Genomic DNA, 24,784 nt, shown 5'->3' on the forward strand with positions numbered 1-24,784 from the left:
GCTCGTCGTTGGGGGGGACACCCCAAGAAGGGCGGCAGCACCCCCCCCTTCCAGCTCCAAGTCCCGCTGCGGCCCAAGCCCGTGCCGGCCTGCTCCCCATCCATCCTTGGCTAAGAGACCCCCAAACCCAGTTCTCCGAAGCGCGAGTGAGCTCCCCTCGGGCCTTTCCTCCCTGGAGAGCCACGCAGAGTCCCGCTTCCCATCGTGGCTCACGATTTGCAAGGACCTGTCCTACAGGGACACCCCCAGCTCAAAGTCTGCCTCGCTCCCCTGCGCTCCCTCATTCCAGAAGCGGGAGCCCTAATAATGCTCAATTAAAAGGCACTTGGATGCGGTCAGTGCAATGGCCTCCGGGGCTCCGGCTGCGAGGCGAGGAGCAGGCTGCCGCACTAAGAGGCTGGGGGAAGAAAGGCGCTCGCGGGCCTCGCGGTGAGGTTAGCCGGGCCGAGCCTTCCGTGGCAGCCTATCCAGCCCTTCCCGAAACCCCGGACGCTGAAATCCCACGGGGAGGGAAAGGGCATTTCGAAGCGACCCCTCTGACCCCAGACAGTCCGCTTCCCCGGCAGAGGCTCTCCAGCGTTTCCAAAGTCTTTGCCAGCCTCACTGAGGACCCAAAGATTGGACCTGGGCCCTTCTGCACTCCGAGCATCTGCTTCTCTCCCCCCCCCCACCCTGAGCCCAGCCACTGTGAGCCCTCCTTCCGCTGTGGAGGTCGGGAAGCAGGCCCCCTCCCTGGCCCCCTCCCTTAACCCAGCCCCTGGCCTCGAGGGAGACCTTAATGGCTATAGGATTGATGGTTGGGGAGCCCGAGCGCACTGGGCGGAAGTGCTCGCGGGCGCCAGTTTGGGCAACATCCCAGCAAGGAGGAGTCGGGGTAGCAGAGGACAACCGCCCGGGGCTGCGCTCTGCGGGAGCGAGGCGCGTCTCCGGACCCGGAGGCAGGGAGAGCGGTCGCGGTCGCGCCTGTTCAGCACCACGGAGAGCGGCTTCTCCCGGCCGAATTCGGCGCGCTTGGAATCTTCGAATTGTAGAGTTGCCGGGCCCTCAAAGGGCCATCTAGCCCAACCCGCCGAAGCCCCCTGTTCCTGAGCATGTGGCCATGTCTCTCCCCGGTGGGCGTGGAAGGCAGTCTGTGCCCTGTGAGGAGATTTCGCCTGAGCGGGGAGCCGAGGTTCTCCCAAACCACAGCTTCCTCCGCCCCCTCCCACCGCCAAGTCCCCCCCCCCCACTCCACCGTGACAGCGGCCGGAGGGCCAGTCTCTTGGGTCAGCTCGGCTGCCGGCCTCTGCTTCCTGGCTCTGCCTGCGGGGATTTCCCCCTCTGGCCTTGAGCCCAGTTTTGACAGCCTCACTTTGGGGCTCCCCGCAGCCCAGGTCTGGATTTCCTCTTGGCCTCTGCGTGCTCGAGCCCGAAGCAACACTTCAGAACCTCACCCTCCAAACGGCACCTAGTGAAGGAAGGCGGAGATGGGACAAAATGGTCCTCCTCTTCAGCTGTGTTGTTTTGTGGTGGTTGTTTATTTTAATTAATAACTAAAGTAAATTAGATATTGCCTCGAGGGCAGAAACCCCCTTCAAGTGGCGAACTGGCAATAAATCCCCCGGAACTCTCCCTTGAGGGCGCCGACTGCTAGGTGCTACTCCCCCCCCCCCATCCTGGCGCGTACCCCACCACACTACCTGAGGATCAGGTTCCTTAGGGAAACAGCCTACGACTTCTGTGGCATCCGAAGGGTCAGTGTGCCGCCTGCACTTTCAACTTTCTTACCCTTATGCGCAGGGAAGCGCGGTGCACTAGACACAAACCCCGCGGCCTTGCTTCTGCTCCCCTTTCCGGACACAGACGCTTCCAGCCCGAGCTCCACCCAGCCATCACCTCCCTGCGTTGGACGGGGTTGCGCTAGATGACCCTCGGGGTCCCTTGCAACTATTCCGTTCTATGTCAGTGATTCTTGAACTGTGATTCCTGCATAGCTGGGGGCTGGACTAGATGACCCTTGGGGTCCCTTCCAACCCTGGAATTCATTCATTCTGTGGTTTTATTGGGGCGGGGGGATATCGCTGTCCCGCACCCACAGCCCCTCCTCTCCAGTCTATCGCTCTCAGTCGGCGCAGCCCCTCCGCCAGAGTCCTGCAGCCCGGAGCCTGGAGGGGTAACCGGGGGGCGCGAGAAGGCCAAGCGGGGCGGGGGGGCGAGTGCCGTGGAGTCCAGGACAGACGTCCAGAGTTCCTGCCCGCAGCCTCGGGGCTCAGCTGCAGAAGCGCCGAGAATCCCTCCCGCTTCCCGGCGGGGGCGGGGGCGCGCGCAGGGGGAGCCGCGACTCCTTCTTCTCCGCCCGGTGCCAGGAGGGTCCTTCGGGGGCCGCCGCCGCCCGCTCCATCGGCAATCAGTCCATGTCCCGAGCTGACGTCAATGGATCTCCCGGCCTGCTCTATATAAAGATTCCTCCCGCGGCTTCGCGCACCCTTCTTCCCGGCTTAGCAAGGACACCGTGGGGAGAGAGTCCCCGGCGTCGCAGGGCGGAAAAAAGGAGAAAGAGAGAGAGAAGAAGAAGAAGAGGAAGAAGAAGAAGAGGAAGAAGAAGAGGAGGAGGAGGAGGAAGAAGAGGAGGAGGAGGAAGAGGAATATCTCCTCACGCCGAGGCGGAGAAAAACCTCTTTCCTGCGGAGGGAGCCTGGTCCGGGGCTGCCCCGTGCCGCCCCCTGTTGGCATCGGACACCCGGAGCGGCCGAGAGATGGCTGGTGAGGGACGTGGGTGGGGGCGTAGTCTTCTCTGCCCTAGAGTTTGCCCGGGGGACCTGGGGGGAGAAGAGCTGGAGGAGGGACGGGGCGGTGGGGGGCTGAAGAGCTGCGCTACAGGTGGGCGTGGGGGCTGCTTCAGCCTCTGCCTCGCGCGCTGCGACTGAGCCCTGTTGCTCTCTCGCTGCGAGAAGCGGCTGCGGGCCCCGACGGGCCCCCTTGGGCCTGATCCGACGGCTCCGGGGCCCTCCTGACGTTCTGTTCCTCTCCCCCTCTAGGCCTGGACCGCCCCAGCCTGAGGCGGGCGCCGCTGCCCATCGTCGTGGCCTCGCTCCTGCTGGTGTCACACGCGGCTCTCGGAGTCAGGCCAGCGCCGGCCCTCGACGGCAGCGCCGAGCGCGGCTTGAGCCTGCGGCTGCGGCTGCTGCTGCTGCTCCGGGGGGAAGACCGTGCCGCCGCCGCCTGGCCTCTCCCGCCCCCGCTGCCGGCTCCGGGGCCCGACGGGGTGGCCTTGCTGGTGCGCTCGCTGCCGCGCTCGGGCCCCGACGGGGAGCTGCTGCGCCGCCGCCTGGCCGAGCGCCTGAAGCGCCGCGACCCGCCGCTCTCCATCGACTTGACTTTCCACCTCCTCCGCCAGATGATGGAGATCTCCCGGGCGCAGAGCCAGCAAGCCCAGGCCGAGCAGAACCGCCTCCTCTTCGACTCGGTGGGCAAGTGAGACCCGGACAGGCCGGCCGGCCCCGGACCGTCTTCGGTCTCCTCCGCCCGGCCCGCCCGCAGAAGGAGGCCGCCCCAGACCAGCCGCCCCGGGAGGAGAAGGCGCAGACACCGGGGCGCTCTTGGTGCGCTGAAGGGGGAGACGGAGGTCCTTTTTCGGCGTGCGAGGGGAGGAGGAGGGCCGGGAGAACCGGGAAGGGAGGACGGAGGCTGGAGGGGGGATCCCTCCTCTGTGAACCTGGGGAGGGGAGGCTGCCCGGCGGGAGAAGCGCAGAAGTCCAGGAGAAGCGCTGGGTGGAAGTGCAACCATTCGCCCCGAGGATTGGCCACTGAACTGCCCAGCGGGATGCGCTCCCTTTATGCTCTTGCGGGGGGCGCTGAGAAGGGAGGGAATTTTTTTGCGGGGGGGGAAGAATCTCAGTGGGATGGAGGGGGAAGAGGCAGTTCTCTCCTCCCTTGAAGTTACACACCCCCCCCAACCACGCTAAGCCGCTCCGAGAGAGGCTGGCGAACTTGAAGCGCTCTCATCCCGCTCCTTCTGTGTCTTCGGGAGTCAGTCCCACGGTCCTTCCGCGGGGCTTCCTTCCAAGGAAGCGTGTCACGGGGCGGGCAAGCGCAGCGGGAGGTGGTGATAGAAGTTGCGGCTCTCCTCTCCTGAAATCCTGCCCCCCCCATAGCCCAACTCAAGGGGGGATGGAGGAAGAGACCTTTTCGAACCTCTCAGGGTTGTCCGTGCAGACGCGGCTCCCCGATCCTGGTCCTGGGACGGTGCAGGATTATCCCACCCAAATTGCTCCCTCCCCAAACGAAGGAGGCTCCTGCCCATCCCGGCTTTGGCCGCGACCATTAGCACAAAGGACAGCGCCCTCGCCCCCCCGCCCCCCCCCCACAAGAGCTGCATTGAGAGGAGGAAATGGAGACACGTCCCTTCTCGCCGCCACTTTGGTTATTACGCGGCAGCCATCACTCTGAACATATATGGATTTATGCTTTTCCACTATTGACTACTACTGTTGTTGTTGACGGTATTAATATTAGTAGCTCCGAAGGGATCTCTCCGAACTGAGTGAACGGGCAATAAAATGGCAAACGCAAATGTTAACAAGTGTCAAGATATGCAATATTTTGGGGCGGAAAATCTTAATTTCACATAGACTTTTGTGGGGTCTGAACTGGAGCTGAGGGGCCAGGAGCGACAGGATCCGGGATCCGAGGAGGGGGAGGCTGAGTGAGGAGGGGGACGCCACGCGCGGCAGGTGCGGGAAAGGCAGATTTCACGCGAGGGATCCTTAGGAAAGGCGTTGGAAATAAAGCTGCCAGTATCGTGATTATAGAAATGCAAATCTGTGGTGTGGCGACATTTAACTGTCTGCAGTTCTGGCCGCCTCGCCTCGAAAGGGATATTGCAGAGTTCAGAAAAGCGCAACCAAAAGGGTCGGGGGGGTGGGGGTGGAGCGGCTGCTGCCCTGAGTAGAAAGACGGCAGCATTTGGGACCTTTGAGTTTAGGGAAAAGGGAGGAAGAGGCGACGCAGTCCAGGCTTATGACACGACGCATGGCGTGGGAAAGTTTTCCTCCTCTCAGAGCAAAAATGATTTTGTGGAGCTGGAAAAGGTCCTTCAAGGGGTTGGAGCGATTCGCCTATTTGGAAAAGTTTTCGGATCTTTTTATCTTTGGGGGAAAGGGGGGGTTTCTGCCCTTGTTCCAGCCCCTCCCCCCTCCCCCCGGGGTCTCCGGGTGGTCCACGCTGGGGGCTCCTCCCCGCCTCTCCTCCTCCTCCTCCTCGGCAGCCCGGCTGGGGCGCTGGAGAAACGGGAGCGCTTGCCTCCGGATTCCCCGCTGCCCTCGCCCAGCCTCTTCCATTCGCCCCGTCTCAGTCCGCCTCTTCGGCTCCTCGACCAGCAAAGCGACTGCCATGCCGTCCCCTCGCGGCCAGAGACCCTGGGGACGGACTCTGCCGCAGGGCAGTTTTAAAGGGGTTCTTTAGCGGCGATTCCGGCACGGCAGCGGGGTTGGACTAGATGACCCCTGGGGCTACCTTCCAAGGCTACAGTTCCGGGTGATCCTTGGCCTCCCTGCCCCCCCCCCAATACCACTTCCACTTTCTTCCGAAGTGGCTTCGCTGCCTCAGGCCGAGAGCGCGCCCCCTCCCACCGAAAGGAAAACGGGATCTGGAACCGGCGGCTTTAGCAAACGCGACACAACTTTATTCTCTCGGCAGATTAAAAACTCGGCCAAGTGCAGGCGAAAGCGAGGGAGTCCTTCGGCGGGGGCGGCGGGGGGGGGACGCTGCTGCTTTGACTCCTCAGTGCTGACCTGCTTGAGGGGGAAAGAGCCACAGTCAGCATTGGGGGAGGGGGTGCCTGGGCTCATCGGCCGGGAAGAGAGAGGGCAGCCCCCCGCCCCCCCAGCAGAAGAAGGCAGAATTTCTCTTTGACGTCCAGCTCGGAGCAGAAAAGCAAGGTGTGGGAGCCCTGAAAACTGTACATCTGGGAATCCCCAGGTTTTCTTTAAAAACCTCAGATTTTTAAACTTCTGGAGGCAGGGGGAGGGGGAGACTGTGCCCCACTCAGTGCTGAACCAATGGGCTGCGGATGCTCAACGGAGCTCATAGCCAGGGTGATCCACAATGGGGGTGGGGGTGGGAGGAGCTGGAGCCACATCCACATTCCTGACTCCCCCCCCCCCCCAGGAGCCTCATTTGGGCTGAGGCAGGTGTGCTGGGGAAGTTTACTTACATTCAGTTCACAGTATGATCCTGAAGGCAGGCTTGAGCTTGTAGTTACAGAAGAGAGTGTGGGTTCATCCCTTATGGGGGTTGAGCCCACGTGCTGCTGGCTGAGGGCCAGCAGACAGCAAAAGACACCAGGATGGAATAAGGCGGAAAAGGGAAGGTGGCTGGGTGACCAGCCCTTTTATGGGGTCTCCCAGGGTCACATCCAGGATGCACTTACCATGAGAGGCACTCGCTGGCTTTGGCCTCAGGCGGGGCAGGTTCTCTCCATCTAGGCAGAGAAAAGAGAGACCCAAGAGCCCTGAAGCCCATGGCGTTGTCCGGGGTGGACTAGATGACCCTGTGGATCCCATTCAACTCTACAACAACTCTCTGGTTCACACGTCAGGCTCTGCCAGTGGGGAGGCCCCGTGTCTGAGCCCAAGCTCAGAGAAAGAGAGGAAGCAGCTGCCTGGCGCAGAGTGAGGCCCTTGCTTGGTCCATTGAGCTTAGGGGACAGTGCCCCCCCCCAAGGTCTCTGAAGCCCTACCTTGGGAAGCCCCTGGGGTGGATGGGGGAGCGTACCTGCAAGCAGAGCATAATGGCCCTTCCCTCTATTATGGGATGTGACCTCTGGCCTATGCTGCTGCCTGCCTGGACCCTGCTGGAGTGAGAATGCTTCCGGCCAAAGCCGGCTGAGCAGTCTTCTTCACCTGCGACGCGTGCATTTCAGGGGGTTAGCAGTGGTCAATCTGGGGCTCTCCGATTTCAGCAGTGCCCTGTGTGGTGCTAAAATTTGATGCCCCCTCCCCCTCGCACTCTACAACATCATGGTGCTGCCCCCTGCAGCTAGGAGCCCATTGTGGCCAAACCAGTCATGCCACCCTAAATCCGCCTCTGGGGTTGGTCTAGATGGCCTTTGGGTCCCTCCCAGTTCTACCATTCTATGGTTCTACACAGAAGCTTCTACAACAGCAAAGGCAGTCAGTTCCACAGAGACCCATCGCTGGAAGAGGGGCAGGAAGAGCTCTCCCACCACCACCACCAGATTTGCTTTCAGAACGGAAGAGTAACCGACTGGGTCCGGCAGCCATTGTCCCCTCCAGCCCAGCCTCCTCTCTCACGGGGGCCACCTGGGTGCAGAGGCAGTTTCGCAGCGCAGTCATACTGGCGGCCCCACGGCCCCACAGCAATGCTGTAGAATGGAGAACGAGGAGGGGGGCAATTCTCGTGTCCCACAGGGTGCTGCTGACATTTGAGAGCCCAAACTCTGCCAGAGCTGGATGCTCCACAAAGAAACCAGCAAGCAGGATCTGATCCCAAGAGCCCCCTCCCCTCCTGCGGCTTCCCTTGATAGCCCCCTCCTCCTCCTCCTCCTCCATGAATTTGATATTCCCATGAGGAGGGGAGTTCCACAGTTCGACTGCATGAAGAAGTTCTTTCTCTTATCCGCCATGCATCTTCCAACAGATCCATTCCTGGCTTCCCGAGTAAATTGCAGGTGTGAGATTGATGGACTCTTCTGGAGCCCAGATCTTGTGGACCCACCCAGAACTCACAGTGCCTGATGGCTGTGCCAACCCCAGCCCCACCACCAAGCAGCCCCAGCCCAGCCCCCCTTGCCCCCTCTCCCTTCCAGTCCCAGCTCACCTTCTGTCCCCTCGGGGGCATCTGTCCCCTCCAGATGTTCTCCCTCTTCTGCCTCCAGGCCCCCCTCTGGGCCAAGACCCTCCTGCTCCGCGTCTTCTCCAGCAGCATCTGAAAGGGAGAGGAGAGAAAGGGGCAGCTTGTGTAGAAAGCCCTTCCTTCAGCTGGAAATGTTGTGGATAGTAGGAGAGGATATATTAATTGAATATTATCCTTCTGCACTCATGCTAGCAGAGCACATTCCCCTGTATATTGCAGGAAACTAGTTGGTAGATTCGTTAGAATCTCTTGAGTTAAGCAATCCAGTCTGGCTTGTCCAGATTGGGTTGTTCCTGGCAAATTCCCCTTTGTTCCCTCTTAAAAAGAATAAAAACACAACAGTCTTCTCTTAAAGTAATAAGAAGTTTACTTACATCCAGTTGACAGTATGATCCTGAAGGCAGGCTTTAGCTTGTAGTTACAGAAGAGAGTGTGGGTTCATCCCTTACGTGCTGCTGGCTGAGGGCCAGCAGACAGCAAAAGACACCAGGATGGAATAAGGTGGGAAAGGGAAGATGGCTGGGTGACCAGCCCCTTTGTGGGGGGTCTCCCAGGGTCACATCCATCTACCTGGTCACACGCAGGGGGAGGATGCTCCAGACCAGGTGTGACAGGAAGTCCTCCTGGCTGGAGCAACATCCCCCTGTGTGTCCACTCTGGCCAAACAGGAAATAATAATAATAATAATAATAATAAATTTTATTTATATCCCGCCCTCCCCAGCCAAAGCCGGGCTCAGGGCGGCTAACAACAATCAAATACTCAAAACAGTAAAATAGTTACACAATCTAAAAATATTTCATTATAAAATTAATTAAATCAAATTGAAGGCAACCAATTAAGCAAAATTCTGTGCAGGTTGCCAGAGGAGGGAGTCAGGCTGTGCCCTGACAAAAGGCCAGGCGGAACAACTCTGTCTTGCAGGCCCTGCGGAAAGATGTCAGGTCCCGCAGGGCCCTAGTCTCTTGTGATGTACTTGAAATGTTGAAATGTTGTACTTGACTGCTTTCTGTGATGTCACATCCCACACTGTTGCCCACCCACCACTTCAGGGAAAGTTGCAGGATCCCATGGAGATGGGGATAGGACATTTTCTCTCTCTGCATCAATCGTGCATAATTTGTTGTCAAAGGTTTTCTGGAAGCCCAAGTGTCTGCTGTGCTGGCAGGTGCAAGCAGGGTTCTAGGCGTCTTCTGTGCAGACACAGACACAATCATACCTGCAACACAGGGGCTGGACTAGATGACCCTTGGAGTCTCTTCTGGCTTTACAGTTCTAGGATTCTGCAAACGCTCTTCAGACTAAAACTGCCAGCTTTTCATCGCTGTCTGCCAGGATATTGGGGGGGGGCTCAGTGGGGCTCCCTCTTCCTTGTGTCCCAGGTGATGCCACTTCCTTCCCTGACTGTGGCTCAGCCCAGCAGGCCAGCGATCCTGAGCTCTGCCCAGGGAAGGAGATGGCCAGCAGCCTTCCCTTCTTCCCACCCCCTTCTGGTCCAGGTGTGAGTCTCACCTGTCTGGAATTCAATTGTCCTCAGCATTTCCGCCACGTGGTCGATGTTGACCGTGAAGTGGTCCATGCTTTCATAGCCAGGCTCTGGGTGGCTGCTCATGGAGACTTTGGACATGTCTGTGATTCTGCGGGGAAAAGGAGGGGAGAGGTGGGACTGAGCTCATTCACCAGGCAGGCAGGCCCACTTTACACCTGTGTTGCAGCACAAAGTGTGTGAAGAAGCACGATATCCCTTCCCTTCCATAGCGTGGGAGATTAGCAGCCAAATTTAACAAATGCATATTCCTGGGACTCACAACACAGGGCTGTCTTGCCGGTAGGCAGATACTCAGACCATAGAGGTACGATTGGTAGAGAGGGCTCTGTGTGAGGTCATTTCCCCTGCATTCCTGGAGGACACTTCCTGTCCCTGCCCCTCTTCCTTTGACGGGCTTTGGATGCAGGTTATCCTGCAAGTAATTTCGTTGTCCCCGAGAGGGGGCAATGACAATAAAGATATTATTATTATTATTATTATTATTATTATTATTATTATTATTATTATTATTATTATTATTATCCTGGGCATGGAAGTATTTTGCCTGCAAAGCTTTTACTGCTGCCATTGCTGTGATCCAACGCATGAATATAAACCAAGTAAATGTTATTTTTAAACTTACTTCCCTAGCTGTTGCCAGACTATTTATGAAGGAGAGCCAGCTGATTCCACAGCTGGACTTGCACTAAGGATGACTCTGAACCCAGAGAGAGACCCAGCTGCTTGGGGGGGGTGGAGTCGGGGGGGGGGCTCCCTCAAGGTCAAGAGGATCCAGGAGAGCCAATACGTGGCTGAGTCAGGGGGTGAAACTTTGGTGCCTGGGTGAGGGCTGCCCCCTATTGTTGGCTTGGCCCACCGTTGTGCCCCTGGTCTGTGGGGTGGTGCTGAGCCCCTGGCCCCCCGGGAAAGATGCGAGAGGCTCTGCTCGTTGCTTCCCATCTCATGCTACTCACTTTTTGATCAGCTCCTTGGCCTGCTGCAGGAAAAGAAAGAGAGCGTTTCAGCACCAGCCCTGGCAGGTAGAACCTTTGAACAACCCCCTTCACAAACCAAAAGGGGACCACTGGTTTTCCTAGGGTTGCACAGCCCCTCCCACTATTTTCTGTGGGTCCCTGCCCCCCACCCACCTCAAGCATCCTGCCCTGCCCAGTCCCCCCTCCCACCTGCATGTACCTGGAGGTAGACGGCCATTTGGGGCTCCTCCATGGACTGGATGGCCGACTCCACCAGCTTGGAGGAGACCTCAAGGTGGTCCCCATACTGGCGGATCAGGCCCCGCACCCGCTGGAGCTTGTCGTCCTGCTCCCGCCCGATCTCCAGCAGAAGCTCCTTCTTGCGCTCTTCCAGGATGCTGTACAAGGAGTCAAAGCGCAGGCAGAGGTGTTGCTTCTGCCGCCGGGCGTTGTCCTGCCAGGGAGGCGGGAAGCAGGTTAGCACCGTGTGATGGGAATTCTGAGGTCTTAGATATCTTAAATGTTCATAAGTGTACCAACCAAGCATGAGCACAGCAGCGTGAGTTGTCAGCACCCGGGGCAAGGCAAGTAATTTGCGCCCCCCCAACCCGGGGCAAGGCAAGTAATTTGCGCCCCCCCTAACCCCTAACCTGCGAGTTGCCGCTGGCGCTGCTGCCCAAACGACGCCGCTTGCCCGGAGGAGGAGGGGGGCAGAGAGGCGAGGAAAATGCAACGGCCCAGCAGCTGCAGCAGCACCGGCGGAGGTGGGGCTGTGAGGAGGGGCTGCCTGGCGCCTCCTCCGCGGCGAGCGCTGAGAGCCGCTGCCTGCCGGGCGCCTTCAGCCTGGACGCGCGCACAGCTCGTCGGTTCCGCGAGACATGCGGCTCCGCTACAGCCTGCTCCCAAGGCTCTTCGGCGACTCCGGAGGCAGCGAGCGCGCCCCCCCCAGATGTTGCGCCCGGTGCGGCCGGCCCCCCTGGCACCCCCCACGCTACGCCACTGCAGCACAGGAAGACTGACATGAAACCATTTTGATTCTCAAACTGAGCAAATGTTTTCTCTGCAAGGTCAAAGGAAAATGGAAAAGCCTCCCCGTTGTCTTTTCCTTCACAAATCCTGTCTTAAGGGCACATTTAAGATCTGAATAGGATGTGAGCCTGTGACCTGGCTCAGGAACTAAGTATTTATCATTACAAAAGACTGGCCAGGCTCCCCAGGGTATCCAGTCAAGTGAGCATTAACAGGTAACCTGCCAGACAGGAGGTAAACAAACCACTCAGATTTCTTCTGTAAACTGCCTTTTCTGTGATGTAGGTATGATGTATCTGGGGGGCAGTCTTGGGTTACACCCCTTCTGTTATGTATGTATGATGTATGGAGGGGTGGTCTCGAGCTCCAGGGCAGGGAACTTAAAATGTCCATATAAGGCCTTGTGTGCCATTGTTCTGGGTTCCTCCTCTCTCCTGCGTGTGGTGAATGAGGACCCTGTTTCAACAGATCAATAAAGATCAGGCTCACTAGCTGCTTTGCTTCTCAATATTCTCTGCTTGGCCTCTGTTCTTTTCTCCTACCAATAGGGAACCCATGTAAGGACTCTGTATGGGCTCTTGGATACCCCATAAGGGGAAAAGGGCAGATTTTGTTTACCACAATGGTGGGCTCCCAAACCTTTCTGGGCCTCTGCCCCTTTGGCCCCATAAACGCATGAACCCAGAGGCCCCACCCTATAGAAAGGATCGTTCAACAGCAGCACAATAAAATTCAAAACAATGAATCACACATTTATTCAAAATGCAATTAAAACTATTAAGTTTAATTATTATGCCAAATTGGATGAACTTGACCCAGTGACCCTGAAGCCAGAGATTAATTTGAACCTCCAGCACCCCACTGCATCTTAGCCCCCCCCCCCAGGTAATCCCACTGCCCCCCAGGGGACACTACCACCCACTTTAGAAACCACCAGCCTGCCAAGTTTTGAAAAGGCTTCTTGCCACCATCTGGCCAGGGCTCAGTTGGCCCCTTAGCAGGACTCACCCGTCTCCTTTATTTGTGAGTCACCTTTTGGCCCCGGGGGGGGGGTTTCGAAGGCAACTGCAACTTTGAAGGTTTAAGGCTATATAATGGCAGGTTTTTAAATCGGCTCAGAGATCTCCTGGGGCTTCAGAATTCCCTGCAAATTCTACGGGGGGGGGGGGCTCTTCTCCCCAGATTACACTTGGGGAGGGGATCCACTAGAAGAAACGAGCCCCAGCCGGGCGCCCAGGGGGAGCATGGAGCCTCCTCCCCACTCACCTCAATGGTTTTGCAGATCTCCTCCATCTGGGTGATGATGGCCTGGATCCGGTCGTTCCCAGCCACCAGCATGGCGATGCCATCGCTCAGCTCCCCCTGCCCAGTCAGAAAGAGGGAGGAAGACTGTGGGATGTAATCCACTGGGAGCAGTCAAATACAACATTCCTTGTTTTCCTAGAGCGGACATACAAGGGGATGTTTGGTCCAGCCCATGGGTAGGCAAATTAAGGCCTGGGGGCCGGATCCGGCCCAATTGCCTTCTAAATCCGGCCCGTGGACAGTCCAGGAATCAGCGTGTTTTTATATGAGTAGAATGTGTCCTTTTATTTAAAATGCATCTCTGGGTTATTTGTGGGGCAAAAGATTCATTATCTTTTTTCAAAATATAGTCCGGCCCCCCACAAGGTCTGAGGGACAGTGGACCGACCCCCTGCTGAAAAAGTTTGCTGACCCTTGGTCCAGCCAGTCAAAACTTCCTGTTCCTCCTGGGCTGGAGCATTCTTCCTTTGCATGTGATAGAAGGTGGGCATGACCTTACCTGTCCAGGTAACAAAAGGATGAATCACGCAGGACTCTCTCTTTCACTTCTTCATTCAACCCGCTTCTCAGCTAGGAATGTTCTGCTAGCTGCCAGCCAGCAGAGGCACTGGGATTATTCCCCCATGTGGGGTAGATCCACATGTACATATTTGTAACTAAGTCTGCCTTCAGGAATCCAGCTGACAATAAGATTGCCATGTCTTTATCCTTTTAAGAGAACTTACCAGGAATTTACATTTCAATCTGAGACAGACTGAATTGTATACTCACACGAGCCTGCAACCAGCTATCTACTGTGCATGTAAGAAAGGGGAATGTAACTCTGCTACTTAAAGAAACTTGCTAGCACAAGTTTGGAAGGATATAAATAAACAATATATCCTCTCCTGCCACCCTGAACATTCCCACAAAGACAACCTCAGCTGACCACACCAGTGTCCTCGTCATGTTGCAAGATCTGTGAGGGGGCCCTCCAGGCTAATGGGGGGAGACCTCTCCTGCACCCCCCCCCCAGATACCAGCGTGAAGTGGGTGAGCTGAGCTGAGTTGGGAGAAGGCTGGAAGTTGGAGACACAGAGACCCGCTTGTTCTGTGCTGAATCCAAAGCTACAGCTAGTGAGGAAGCAAGACCTGTCCGGGTGCTGATGCTGGGAGCCCCTCCATCCTGCGCTCATCCTTTGTAAAGGTAAAGGGACCCCTGACCATTAGGTCCAGTCGTGGCCGACTCTGGGGTTCTGGCGCTCATCTTGCTTTACTGGTCAAGGGAGCTGGCATACAGCTTCCGGGTCATGTGGCCAGCATGACTAAGCCGCTTCTGGCGAACCAGAGCAGCGCACGGAAACGCCGTTTACCTTCCCACCAGAGTGGTACCTATTTATCTACTTGCACTTTGATGTGCTTTCGAACTGCTAGGTTGGCAGGAGCAGGGACTGAGCAATGGGAGCTCACCCCGTTGCGGGGATTTGAACTACCGACCTTCTGATTGGCAAGTCCTAGGCTCTGTAGTTTAACCCACAGCGCCACCCAAGTCCCATCCTTTGTATATATGGGACCCAGATTTTACCGTTACATGGGTAAATGAAACCCTCAAGGCAACACAGTCTCCGCTGACCTTCATTCCAAGGAAACAGAACCTGCGTCAGCGACTGGGACCCCTGGAGTCTCCTTCAGGGACCACCGTGTCCAGGGCTCCAAAGCCAAAGGCAGCTCCTGCCCCCTCCGCCCCACCCCTGCCTGCCCAGGGCAGAGATTGCCAGTGGGGCTGCTTGGTACCTTCTGGCGCTTGTAGATGTTGGTCAGAGGGGCCACTTCGCAGTCCTTGTGGGCCCCAAAGACCTTGCACATGGAGCAGGTGGGGACCTCGCAGGTGAGGCAGTAGATGTTGATCTTCTCGTCCTCGTGCTCCTCACACATCAGCTGCTGCTCCGCCTTGGCGTGGAGGGGTCTGGGGGGGCACAGCAGGGAGAAGGAAAGGCTGGGTGAGCCCCCCAGACATTGCCCCTCCTCCTCAACCCACCCCTGAGACAAACGTTCCCGAAAGGAAAGGACCTGAGCAGGGTGTTTTTTGCCATGGTCACCTCAAACCAAATAGAACTGGGGCACCGCCTTCACCCGGGAGGCAGCAGGCCAAAGTGCCCGACCCTCAGAGGCAGTGTGGCCCAGTGGTCAGAGGGTCAGACTGGGACCTGGGAGACCACGCTTTAAACATCTCCACTGGGCATGGCCTTCAGCCAGTCAATGCCTCTCTCTGCCTAACCCGCCTCGCAGGGGTGTTGTGGGGGTTAAACGAGGAGAGGGAGAACCAGGTTGCAGCACCTGGAGCTCCCTTGAGATAATAATAATAATAATAAAATTTTATTTATATCTCGCCTTCCTCAGCCGAAGCCGGGCTCAGAGCGGCTAACAACAGTAAAATAATACAGCCAAAATCTGAGAGCTGCTCCCTCATTTGGCCGGAAGGGAAGCTTCAGGGTGGACATGCCTGTGAGCAGAGGTGGGGGCCCCTGGGAGGGCTGAGCGCCCCTCCCTGCCCCCTGCTTACCGAGAGGATTCCTGCTTGTAGATGTCAATGATGTTTTCCACAAGGAGGTTGCGCTGCAGCCCATAAACGCCGTGCCGGTCCAGCACCACTTCATGCCGGCAGGATGGGCACCGGAACCGACCTCCTGAGGACACTGACGTGGAGCCGCGCGACTGCCAGAGAGGGTTGGAGGCCTGTGGGGGAGGCAGGAGGGGTCACTGTGGGGGGGGGCGGAAAATAGATCTGACCCACATGTGGGTAATTAAAAAAATAGTCGAAGAATGGATGCTTTTGAATTCTGGTGCTGGAGGAGACTCTTGAGAGTCCCATGGACTGCAAGAAGATCCAACCTCTCCATTCTGAAAGAAATCAACCCTGAGTGCTCACTGGAAGGACAGATCCTGAAGCTGAGGCTCCAAGACTTTGGCCACCTCATGAGAAGAGAAGACTCCCTGGAAAAGACCCTGATGCTGGGGAAGATGGAGGGCACAAGGAGAAGGGGAGACAGAGGACGAGATGGTGGGACAGTGTTCTGGAAGCTACCAGCATGAGGGAGGCAGTGGAAGACAGGAGGGCCTGGCGTGCTCTGGTCCAGGGGGTCACGAAGAGGCGGACACGACTAAACAACAACAAAAATAGAAGCAAACTATAGACTGCTGGGTTGGAAGGAGGAGGAAAGGGGGTGCAGGGCTGCCTCCATTTCTGCCAAGCCACATCCTCCCCAGCCCAGGCCTGGCTTCTTCTGGTCTCTGGCCAAGGGGTCACAAAGAGGCGGACACGACTAAACGACTAAACAACAAAAAAAAAATAGTTGACGGGGTGCCTAGATTCAAAACATGGGGCTTTTCACCCTCTCCAACAGGAGAGAGCCCCCATCAAAGTTTAAAACAGTCCCAAAATTAAGCAGCAGTGTAATGTGGGAATGTAGATTGGAAAACCCTTTTGAATATCCTGTTTAATCTGCTTTCAAGCTCATGGCCCCTTCTCTCTACCCCTCCAGCAACAGACCACTCTTAAGTAACTTTAAAAGCTTTACTTACTAAATTCCAAGATTGGAGTCGTGCATTATTCCATGCAGCAGCAAGGAGAACCCAGGTAGGATAGTCTTGTGTGCAAAATATAGATTATAGTCTTAAGCATGCGGTCTGTACTTTGCAGCAAGTTCAGACACGTCTGTCCTGCCTGGTTAAATAGCTGGAAGAGAAGCAGCTTCACTTCCCTCCTCAGGAGCCGAGGGAGCACAACCCAGCCGAGTGTGCAAAGCCCCACATTTTGAATCTGGGGTGGGTGTGACAAGGGACACGCTGTCTTTCTCCATTCATGGTTTTTCCTTTGACCACAAGGTGGTGCTGCTGAGGATAGAGAGACACCGCCCCCCCTGGGAAAACGGCCCCCCCCCCTCATCCCACCCCAGGACCAGCCTCCAGAGAACACAGTTGCTCCCTTGGAAACAGCAGCCTCCACACCATGGGCAGGCAAACCAAGGCCCGAGGGCCGGATCCGGCCCAATCGCCTTCTCAATCCAGAAATCAGCGTGTTTTTACATGAGTAGAATGTGTCCTTTTATTTAAAATGCATCTCTGGGTTATTTGTGGGGCATAGGAATTTGTTCCTTTCTTCCCTTCAAAATATAGTCCGGCCCCCCACAAGGTCTGAGGGACAGTGGACCGGCCCCCTGCTGAAAAAGTTTGCTGACCCCTGCTCCACACCAAACCAAAATGAATCCCTCCTGCAACTGTGGGTTTCGTTGCAGGATTTGCCAGCGTGTTCCAAAATGACCCCTCTGGGTTTTTTGGGGTCACAGGTGGACAGAGATGTCTTCCGCTTCAGAGGCCTTCTTCCCCCACAATTTGCGTCATGGGGTCTGGGTGGCACCTCTTCTTGACTGGTCCCCAGATCTGAATCTTGGGTATGCTTGGACGGTTTAAGTTTCCTGTAAGGATGAATGTGTTTTTTGGGGGGTGTTGTGTTACCTGACTGTAGAACAAGGGGTTTTTTCAGCCAGAGCTCGCGGGTGTAGCCAGGATTTATTTTGGGTGGGGCAGGCACTATGCGTGGGGGGGGGGAGAGAACCGAGTTATCTGTGACACAATTGGCGAGTTAGTTACGTATTTTTATTTATTTGCTTGATTTAGGGGGGACGGGGGGGGGGACTGAGGAGAGCTGTCCATCCGTCCCTGCTATGCCACTGCTGACCAGCCCCTCTCAGGTGAGTGCCATTGCCATTCACAGAGAATGAGGGAGGTGTTCATGGTGAGTTTAGGCATCTCAGTTTCCAGAAAAATAGCCCTGCACAGACCCCTCTATCAGCTCCCTGAACCTGGAGTCTCGGGAAAGGGGCATCGGCAGGTTAAGGTGGGAGGAAGGCAGAGAGAGAGAAAGCCAAGGAGGCAAAGGCCCCAAATTTCACATCATGATTTGATAGGTGGCATTGTTCTGCCTCCGCAGCCCAAGGCAGAAAATGCCTCCGAATTTGCTGGAAGGCCCTGGAGGGGAGGGGGGGGGGAGAGGGTTGCTCTTGCGGTCAGATCCTGCTTGTGGGTTCCCCATAATGGGCATCTGGCTGACCACTGCTGGAACAGGGTCCTGGGTGAGATGGCTGGATCCTGCAGGGCTCTTTGAATGTTCTTATGCCACATGAAGGCAAATCTGGGCTGGAGATGATTTAATTAATTTGCATGCCACCCTATACCCATATTCTCAACATAAAATCATAATATAAAAAAATGCATAATAAAAACAAAGGCAATCCAATACTCCCACAACACATTTAAAAGGTCAATCAGCCAATCTCTGGTAAAATCAATTACTGCATGGGATAGATACAATACATACAAAGGAGACAACGTTTGGTGCCCCGTGATTCTGGGGGTCAGTACCATCACATTTGGGGTGCTTGGTTCTATGGGCTCCCCTTCTCAGACTCTCTGATCCTTGAGGAGCACCACTAACTTTCTGAGAAAACTACAGTCCATTGGCAGCCTCTCAGAAAACGCCATCCTTCCTGCTGTGGATATTAAGACATCCTTAACACCCACCCACCATATGGAGGGTCATCAGAGCATCCTTGAAACAATTCCTCCTTGCGCTATGAAACCCAGAAATACTTCAGCTTTGGGGGGAAACATGCATCTTCCGCTGAATGGCAGCATCTCAGTGCCTGGCTCAGAACAATCCGCTCCTGACCTGCTCTTGGGAGAAACTGACCGTGTCTTCCATCAGCTGGACTCACAGGCAGGAGGGGCTTGAGCCCCTGAACTGGTGGTGTCCAAAGTGGGTAGTGCTGCCCCTCCTGGGGGATTAACTAGGAAGGCCCCAAGAGGCAAGGGGGCAGCAGGGGTCTCTGGAAGTGTCAATATCAGAATTTGGAAAGCCAGTATCACTGGATCAAGTTCATCCATCTTGCAGAATAATAATAATAATAATAATAATAATAATAATAATAATAATAATAATAATGTGATAAAACATCAGACATTAAAAACTTCCCAATACAGGGCTGCCTTCAGATGTTTCCTAAAAGTTGTGTGGTGTGATTCTTTATCTCCCTGACATCTGATGGGAGGGCGTCCCACAGGGCGGGTGCCACCACTGAGAAGGCCCTCTGCCTGGTTCCCTGTAACTTGGCTTCTTGCAGGGAGGGAACCACCTGAAGGCCCTCGGAGCTGGACCTCAGCGTCTGGGCAGAATGATGGGGGTGGAGACGCTCCTTCAGATATACTGGATTTTGAATACAATTAATTCTTCCTGTTTTGAATTTCCTCAAGTTATTATCTTCCTTAGTGGCTTGCCTCAGCTGCAACAAAATATGTCTCTCCTGCATCGGTCTCTAGAGCCAAAACAGGCTCTGCAACCTCCCAACATTTTGTCTTCACCACAAAGGCCTACTCCTCCAATCAACCAGTCAAGGGTAGGGTGGGGAGCACTGGGGAGGGGGTCTATGGAACCAAGGGGGTGCCCCCTCCAAAAAGAAAAAGGTTTGGGAACTACTTCCCTAGACTGTCCCACAAAAGAGGTCCACTCTTCTCCGCCTACATAATGGACAAATAAACCTCACCTTAAATAGGAAACCTGCTGCCTGCTCTGCCTGCTGACCTGCTTTTGGCTCCCACCCAAAGCACATCCCAAAATCCATTGTCCACAGCCAAGCCCTCCCAGGGAACGGCATCTGTTCAGACTCGTCAGAAAGCTCACAACGAAAAAATGTACGCCAGGCATTCCTTAGACTGGAATACCCACCCGACAAGTGGAGGGAACTCCAGAACAGGGGGGTCCCAGGAAGGGAGAATCAGTTGCACCACAGGGCAGAGGTGGAAGGAGAATGACAGGTCGCCACTTGCCCCCACTTCAAGAGTCATAGAGTAGGAAGGGACCTCAAGGGTCATCCAGCCCAACCCCCTGAGATGCAGGAGTCTAAGTTAAAGCATCCCTGACAGATGGCCCTCCAACATCTGCTTGAAAACCGCCAAGGAAGGAGAGTCCACCACCTTCCAAGGGAGACCGTTCTACTCTTGAACAGCTCTTTCCATCAAGACGTTCTTCCAAATGTTTAGGTGGAATCTCCCATCTTGTCGTTTGAATCTCTTGGCCTGGGTCCTCCTCTCTGGAGCAGCAGAAAAGAAGGTTGCTCCATGGGTCTTCCAAAGGTCCCATTTAAAACCATCCTGGGCAACGACAGACGCTCTCTTCTGACAGGCCTTGGGCTGTAGGAGTCCACTTTCTTACGGACAATTCCTGCTAACAACAGGCCACACAACAGAGACCCAGAGACCCCCTTTGTCCTCATCCTGGCGGGATTAGGTCCTGTACTAGTATCTCCAGAGTAGAGACACTGTACAGGGCCTAATCCTGCCACCTACAGCATCTGGGATTCATGCATTGCAATGCCTGCCTTCGCCTTCTGCACATTGCAAACCCAAAAATATAAATGGATACAAATCCGTCATCAGAAATGGCAATATTAAAAGAAGCGCAAGGGAACATTTTGACCGCCCAGGAGAGTGGAGCTGACCTTACGTGACCAGATCCTGGAACAAAAGAACTTCAGAAGGGAGGCTGCAAGAGGAAACCACAGAATTGCAATTTATCAAGAGGCTAAAAGCCGTGTGCATTGGATCAGGACACTGAAATTTAGAAAATGATGCCTGGCCTGGAGAAAGAGAATGAATAAAAGTTTCTCTTCCTCTCTCATCACGCTAGGAGATGTGGATATCCAAGGAAGCTGAATATTGGAAGATTCAGAATGGGTGAAAGAGTTTCTTCCCGCCGTGTGTAGTTAAACTACGGAACTCCCTCCCACAGGAGACAGCCAGGGACACCAACTTGAACTGGGCAAATTCAGGGGGGAGGAGAGGCTCTCGGTGGCTCTGCTTCCACAGAAATCCTAGTTGCTGGACTCCACAAGCGGGGAGGGGGCTCCTGGGCTCAGATCCTGCCTGGTGGTTTCCCATTTGGGCATCTGTGGAAACAGGATGCTGAGCTACGTGGGCCTGATCCAGCAGCCAGGCTTTGAATAATGTCTGTGCTATTGATGACTTGTTCTTAGTTAACGTAATCTGCCCTGCATTTCATTTTCCTCTGACCTCATTACTTGCAGGAAGCAACGATGTCGATGTGCGAATGCCTGAACACACGCATCAGAGCAGCTGAAGATGGAGGAAGCCCAATGCAGGTTGCATATATAGAATCATAGAACAGTAGAGTTGGAAGGGACCCCCAAGGGTCATCTAGTCCAGCCCCCCCAACACAGGAATCACAGCTCAAGAATATCTGCCGGAGGGCCATCTGCCTTCCTGCACCTGGCTGCTCCTCCCCCTCAACTCCATTTCCCCTCCTTTCCTCATTAGGGGACCAGGGATGGACCACAACGGAGATAGGAAGCAGTCACCTCATGCCTGAGGATCACCTGAGGGAAAAGGGAAGGTGGCTTGCTATTTAATTATTGTCATTTTATCCCACCTTTTTCTCCCAGGACATCATTTAATCTGCCCAACACCCTTGCCGGGCAGGCTAGGCCACGACTGACCACCCACTGAGCTTCATGGCCAGGGGGAGATTCGAACCCGAGTCTCTCCCAGGTCCGAGTCCGACACTCTGACCACTGCACCACCCTGCTTCTGTGCAACGCCAGCCAGTGCTGCTCTCCTGATCATGTCCCCCTTCCTAGAGCCCCCCACCCTCCTTAGCCCACTCATCCTCCTGCCCCCCTGCTCTCTCCCCACACCTCAAAGTCTTCTTTGGGGCAGGCGGTTCCACTTTTGTTTGGCTCAAGTTGTTCTGAGATACCTCAGGCAGATTCACAGCAAAGAGCAGAGGAGGAGAGTCGCTGGCCCTGACGCCCTCCCTGCTGGATAATTCGGGTGCCCTCCAAACCCACCCACTTCCACCCCAGAGCCGAGAGCTGGCCGGGCAGGTGTGGAGACGCCGCTGGCCCTCACCTGGAAGATGTCGTTGGCGCACTTGCGGCAGAGGTTGTGCTGGCAGGGCAGGATGACCACCGGCTTGGTGAACATCTCCAGGCAGATGGGGCAGATGAGCTGCTTCTCCAGGTTGTCCATGCTCTGCGAAGTCCCCAACAGCGGCTTGAAGCCCACGGCAAAGTTCATCCCCGCAGTGGCCCCCTGCGCACTCCAAGGGGCTCGGTGGGCAACTGTGGACAGACACCCCGGGCCTCCCTCTGCCCTCTTCCTCTCCCTGCCCCCTATCTGCCCCTCACACGTCTCCCTGCCGGCCTGACGGCCTTGGCCCCTTCCTCCCTTGGCCCCTGCCTGGCTCCCTCTCGCCTGGCCTGGTCCTTGGGCCTCCGCCTGGCTGCCCTCGCTCCTGGAAGTCCTCTCTGCCTCGCTCTGGAGCTGCTTCTGGCCACCCACCCCTGTCCTGGGCCTACCAGGCTATTTTTAGGGGGTCACATGATCCCAATGGCATCCCAGCTGCCATTTTTGTCCCAGCAATTGGGGGGGGGGGTCAGAGAGGGGAGAAGCAACAGCAGCTGTCAGTGGCATCAGGTGACACTTAGTCACTGTTCCTCAACAGGGCAATGACATCTTTGGCCTCGGAGGTGGGGGGGGTGGCCAGAGGGGGTCTCCTCTGATACAGGCCATGTTTTCCATCTCAGGGTTCAGCCCTGGAAACGCCCCTCTTTCCCTTATAGTAGCGAGAAAAGCAGGGGTTGCATTCAGAGACTGAAATAGTGACATTTAGTGGAGTCCATGTTTGTGTATCAGGCAAGATCAAAACCTTGACTCCGCCTGCTTCTCTCAAGCAGAGCCAGAAGATGGGCTTTTGTCATAAACCGCACAGGGTACGTACACACACACACACACACACACACACACACACACACACACACACACCGATTCAATCCGCCACCCCAAAATCCCTTTGGATTTCAGCTCAGATTCTTTTGCACAAAACCTTTGAAAGCATCCAAGCAGTAAACGTCGGCAGAGAGTTTGTGGTGGAGCTTGATCACTCAAGAATTCTGTGGGCATTCCATCCACTTATTTTTAAAATGTTAGGAAATCTGGATTGAACATATATATATAGCAAAAATATAGTTTGTGGAGGAAGTACCACTGAGTTATTTTAAAAGTTTTGTGAAAAGGGAGATCTTGCATGTCTGTCTGAGGGCAGGGACATGGAGCCAGGTTCCAGCAAGCTCTTTTGGAGGGAATTGGAAAGGGGCCAGCTTGGAGAAGTCCCTGTCCTTGTGCCTTGTGAGAGGAAGATCTCCTCCTCCTCCAGTGTTACCAGGGAGGTGCCAGGCAGCCTCTGGGTGGGGGCACAGTCCCTGAATGGAGCATGCCATCCCTAGAAGGAGCAGTCATTAGGAGATCTCTTTCTTTGTTACGTCTGAAACAAAGGAGGCTGTGACTGTTTTGAACTGGGGCTTGAATGCAGTGCGGGGCTGGATATGGGCGAGTAAACTGAATTTCTGTAGACTCTGTGGGTGAGGTGCTGGAGAGTTTACCAGTTCTAAAAAGGGTTGTGGCACCTCAGAGGGAACAGGAAGTAGTTTAGGGGTGCCCAGGTAACATCTCCAGTAAGAAGTGCTGAGTGGCAACATGCTGGTATCCCAAGTATGCCCTTTCCTGTCTGGGAAATGCCACAATTCCCATGTTGGTAACCTCATGGCTGGACTACTGCAATGCACGCAGTGTGGGGCTTCCCTGAGGGTTGGTCTGGAAGCTGCATCAGATGCAGAATGTGGCAGTCAGGTTATCATTAATAATAATAATTAAATTCATATGCCCCACCCTTCATCTGAAGATCACAGAGCTGTTCACAACAGGTTGCTGAGAGGAGCACCTGGGCTTGCAGGTATCCCACCTGTGCTGAGGGAACCGGCACTGGCTGTCCATCAGACCATGGACAAAGTCATGCTACATCAAATGCTGAACTTTCTGACAGTCAGAGCTGCTTGGCAGTGGAACGGTCTCCCTCGGGAAGCTGTGGACTCTCCTTCCGTGGAGGTTCTTAAACAGAGGTTAGCTGTCCACCTGCTTTAGCTGAGATTCTTGCCTTGCCTGGGGTACGACTGGATGACCCCTGGGGTTCCTTCCAACTCTACAATTATATGATTCTATGAACTTAGGACCATCTGGGGAAATGTCACTCCTGGCATGGCTGGACTGTGACCTGTAAATGGGCATTTCCCACGATTGCTCCTGCATTACGGAACGCCCTTTCCCCTGCTGCAGGCGAAGCACCCTCTGCCAGTCACTTCGGGCATCTTGTGGAGGCAGGGATTTAAGCCACCCACCCCACAGTTTTCCCCGGCCCATAAAATTGGACTCCTGTTATTCAGAGGTGGTTTGTTCTTATCTTTTTTATCATATTTCCCCCTGATTTCATATATGCATATTGGTACAGCGCTCAAGACACCTTTTAATATTGAGTTTAGAAATGCTTTAAAGCAAAGACGCATCAGAGGTGTGGTGCAAGGGGTGCCCCCTGCCAAGATCTTGTGGGTCTGATCAGAGCAAGTCCTTTGCAGCCCAACGTTTTGCCCTGTGATCTGTCCCTGTCATGAGCCCTCTAGCTTCCCTTCGGTGCCCCTCTTTCTGCTTCCACCCATAATGTTCAACAAACCCCACTCCCATGACAGGGCTTTTGCAGCAGGTCCAGAGAGGGACGGACGGACGGACAGGCAGGCAGGCAGACGCCTCTTAAAGCCACTTCCACAAATTTAACAATGTGCTCAGCATTGTGTTGTGTGTGTATCCTCTCCAACTGGATTCTTGCCTCTCCACCTATCCATAAATAACATCATGAAAATCATGCTGCCATCCTGCAAATATGTTTGGTTTCCCTCTTCACTGACCTGGGGGGATTTCGGCTGTTTCTCCTCCAAGACAAGCCCCATCGTGGAAGAATCGGGTGAGCTGAGGGTCCTTCTCTTCCAGGCATCATCACACCAGCTCAACTCCTATGCCAGCCTCGGTTTAAGTTGGAAAATGCTGCGCTTTTATTCCTCTCCCTGCCCCCCCTTTGTCTTGTGCTCCTTAAGGCTGACTTGAAACTGGGCCCCTGGAAGCCAGCCCCACTCACTCCCCCAACTGCTCAGCTACACCA

General features: G+C 55.3%; 2 protein-coding genes across 3 annotated transcripts; one reads left to right on the forward strand and one right to left on the reverse strand.

The window, feature by feature from the left end:
- Positions 1-329: 329 nt before the first annotated feature.
- Positions 330-3,638, forward strand: UCN (urocortin; the record flags this gene model as incomplete). Its single annotated transcript, XM_083493939.1, has 2 exons — positions 330-687; positions 3,018-3,638. The coding sequence occupies 2 exons, from the start codon at positions 330-332 to the stop codon at positions 3,455-3,457; spliced, it is 798 nt and encodes a 265-aa protein (XP_083350065.1). The 3' UTR covers positions 3,458-3,638.
- Positions 3,639-5,640: 2,002 nt separating this feature from the next.
- Positions 5,641-22,093, reverse strand: TRIM54 (tripartite motif containing 54). 2 transcript variants are annotated; one of them, XM_083494683.1, is made up of 10 exons: positions 21,649-22,093; positions 15,233-15,405; positions 14,464-14,635; positions 12,652-12,747; positions 10,577-10,810; positions 10,357-10,379; positions 9,367-9,491; positions 7,819-7,926; positions 6,410-6,460; positions 5,641-5,771 (listed from the first exon to the last, which is right to left on the reverse strand). In XM_083494683.1, exons 1-10 carry the CDS (start codon positions 21,814-21,816, stop codon positions 5,761-5,763), a joined length of 1,161 nt encoding a protein of 386 aa, XP_083350809.1. In that variant the 5' UTR covers positions 21,817-22,093; the 3' UTR covers positions 5,641-5,760. The 2 variants fall into 2 exon arrangements, with proteins under 2 accessions (XP_083350809.1, XP_083350810.1); XM_083494684.1 differs by having other exon boundaries at positions 5,641-5,774; positions 21,649-22,088.
- Positions 22,094-24,784: the final 2,691 nt, after the last annotated feature.

This window comes from Podarcis liolepis (assembly GCF_965112155.1).
Source record: "Podarcis liolepis genome assembly, chromosome: 3".
Classification (NCBI taxonomy): Eukaryota; Metazoa; Chordata; class Lepidosauria; order Squamata; family Lacertidae; genus Podarcis; species Podarcis liolepis.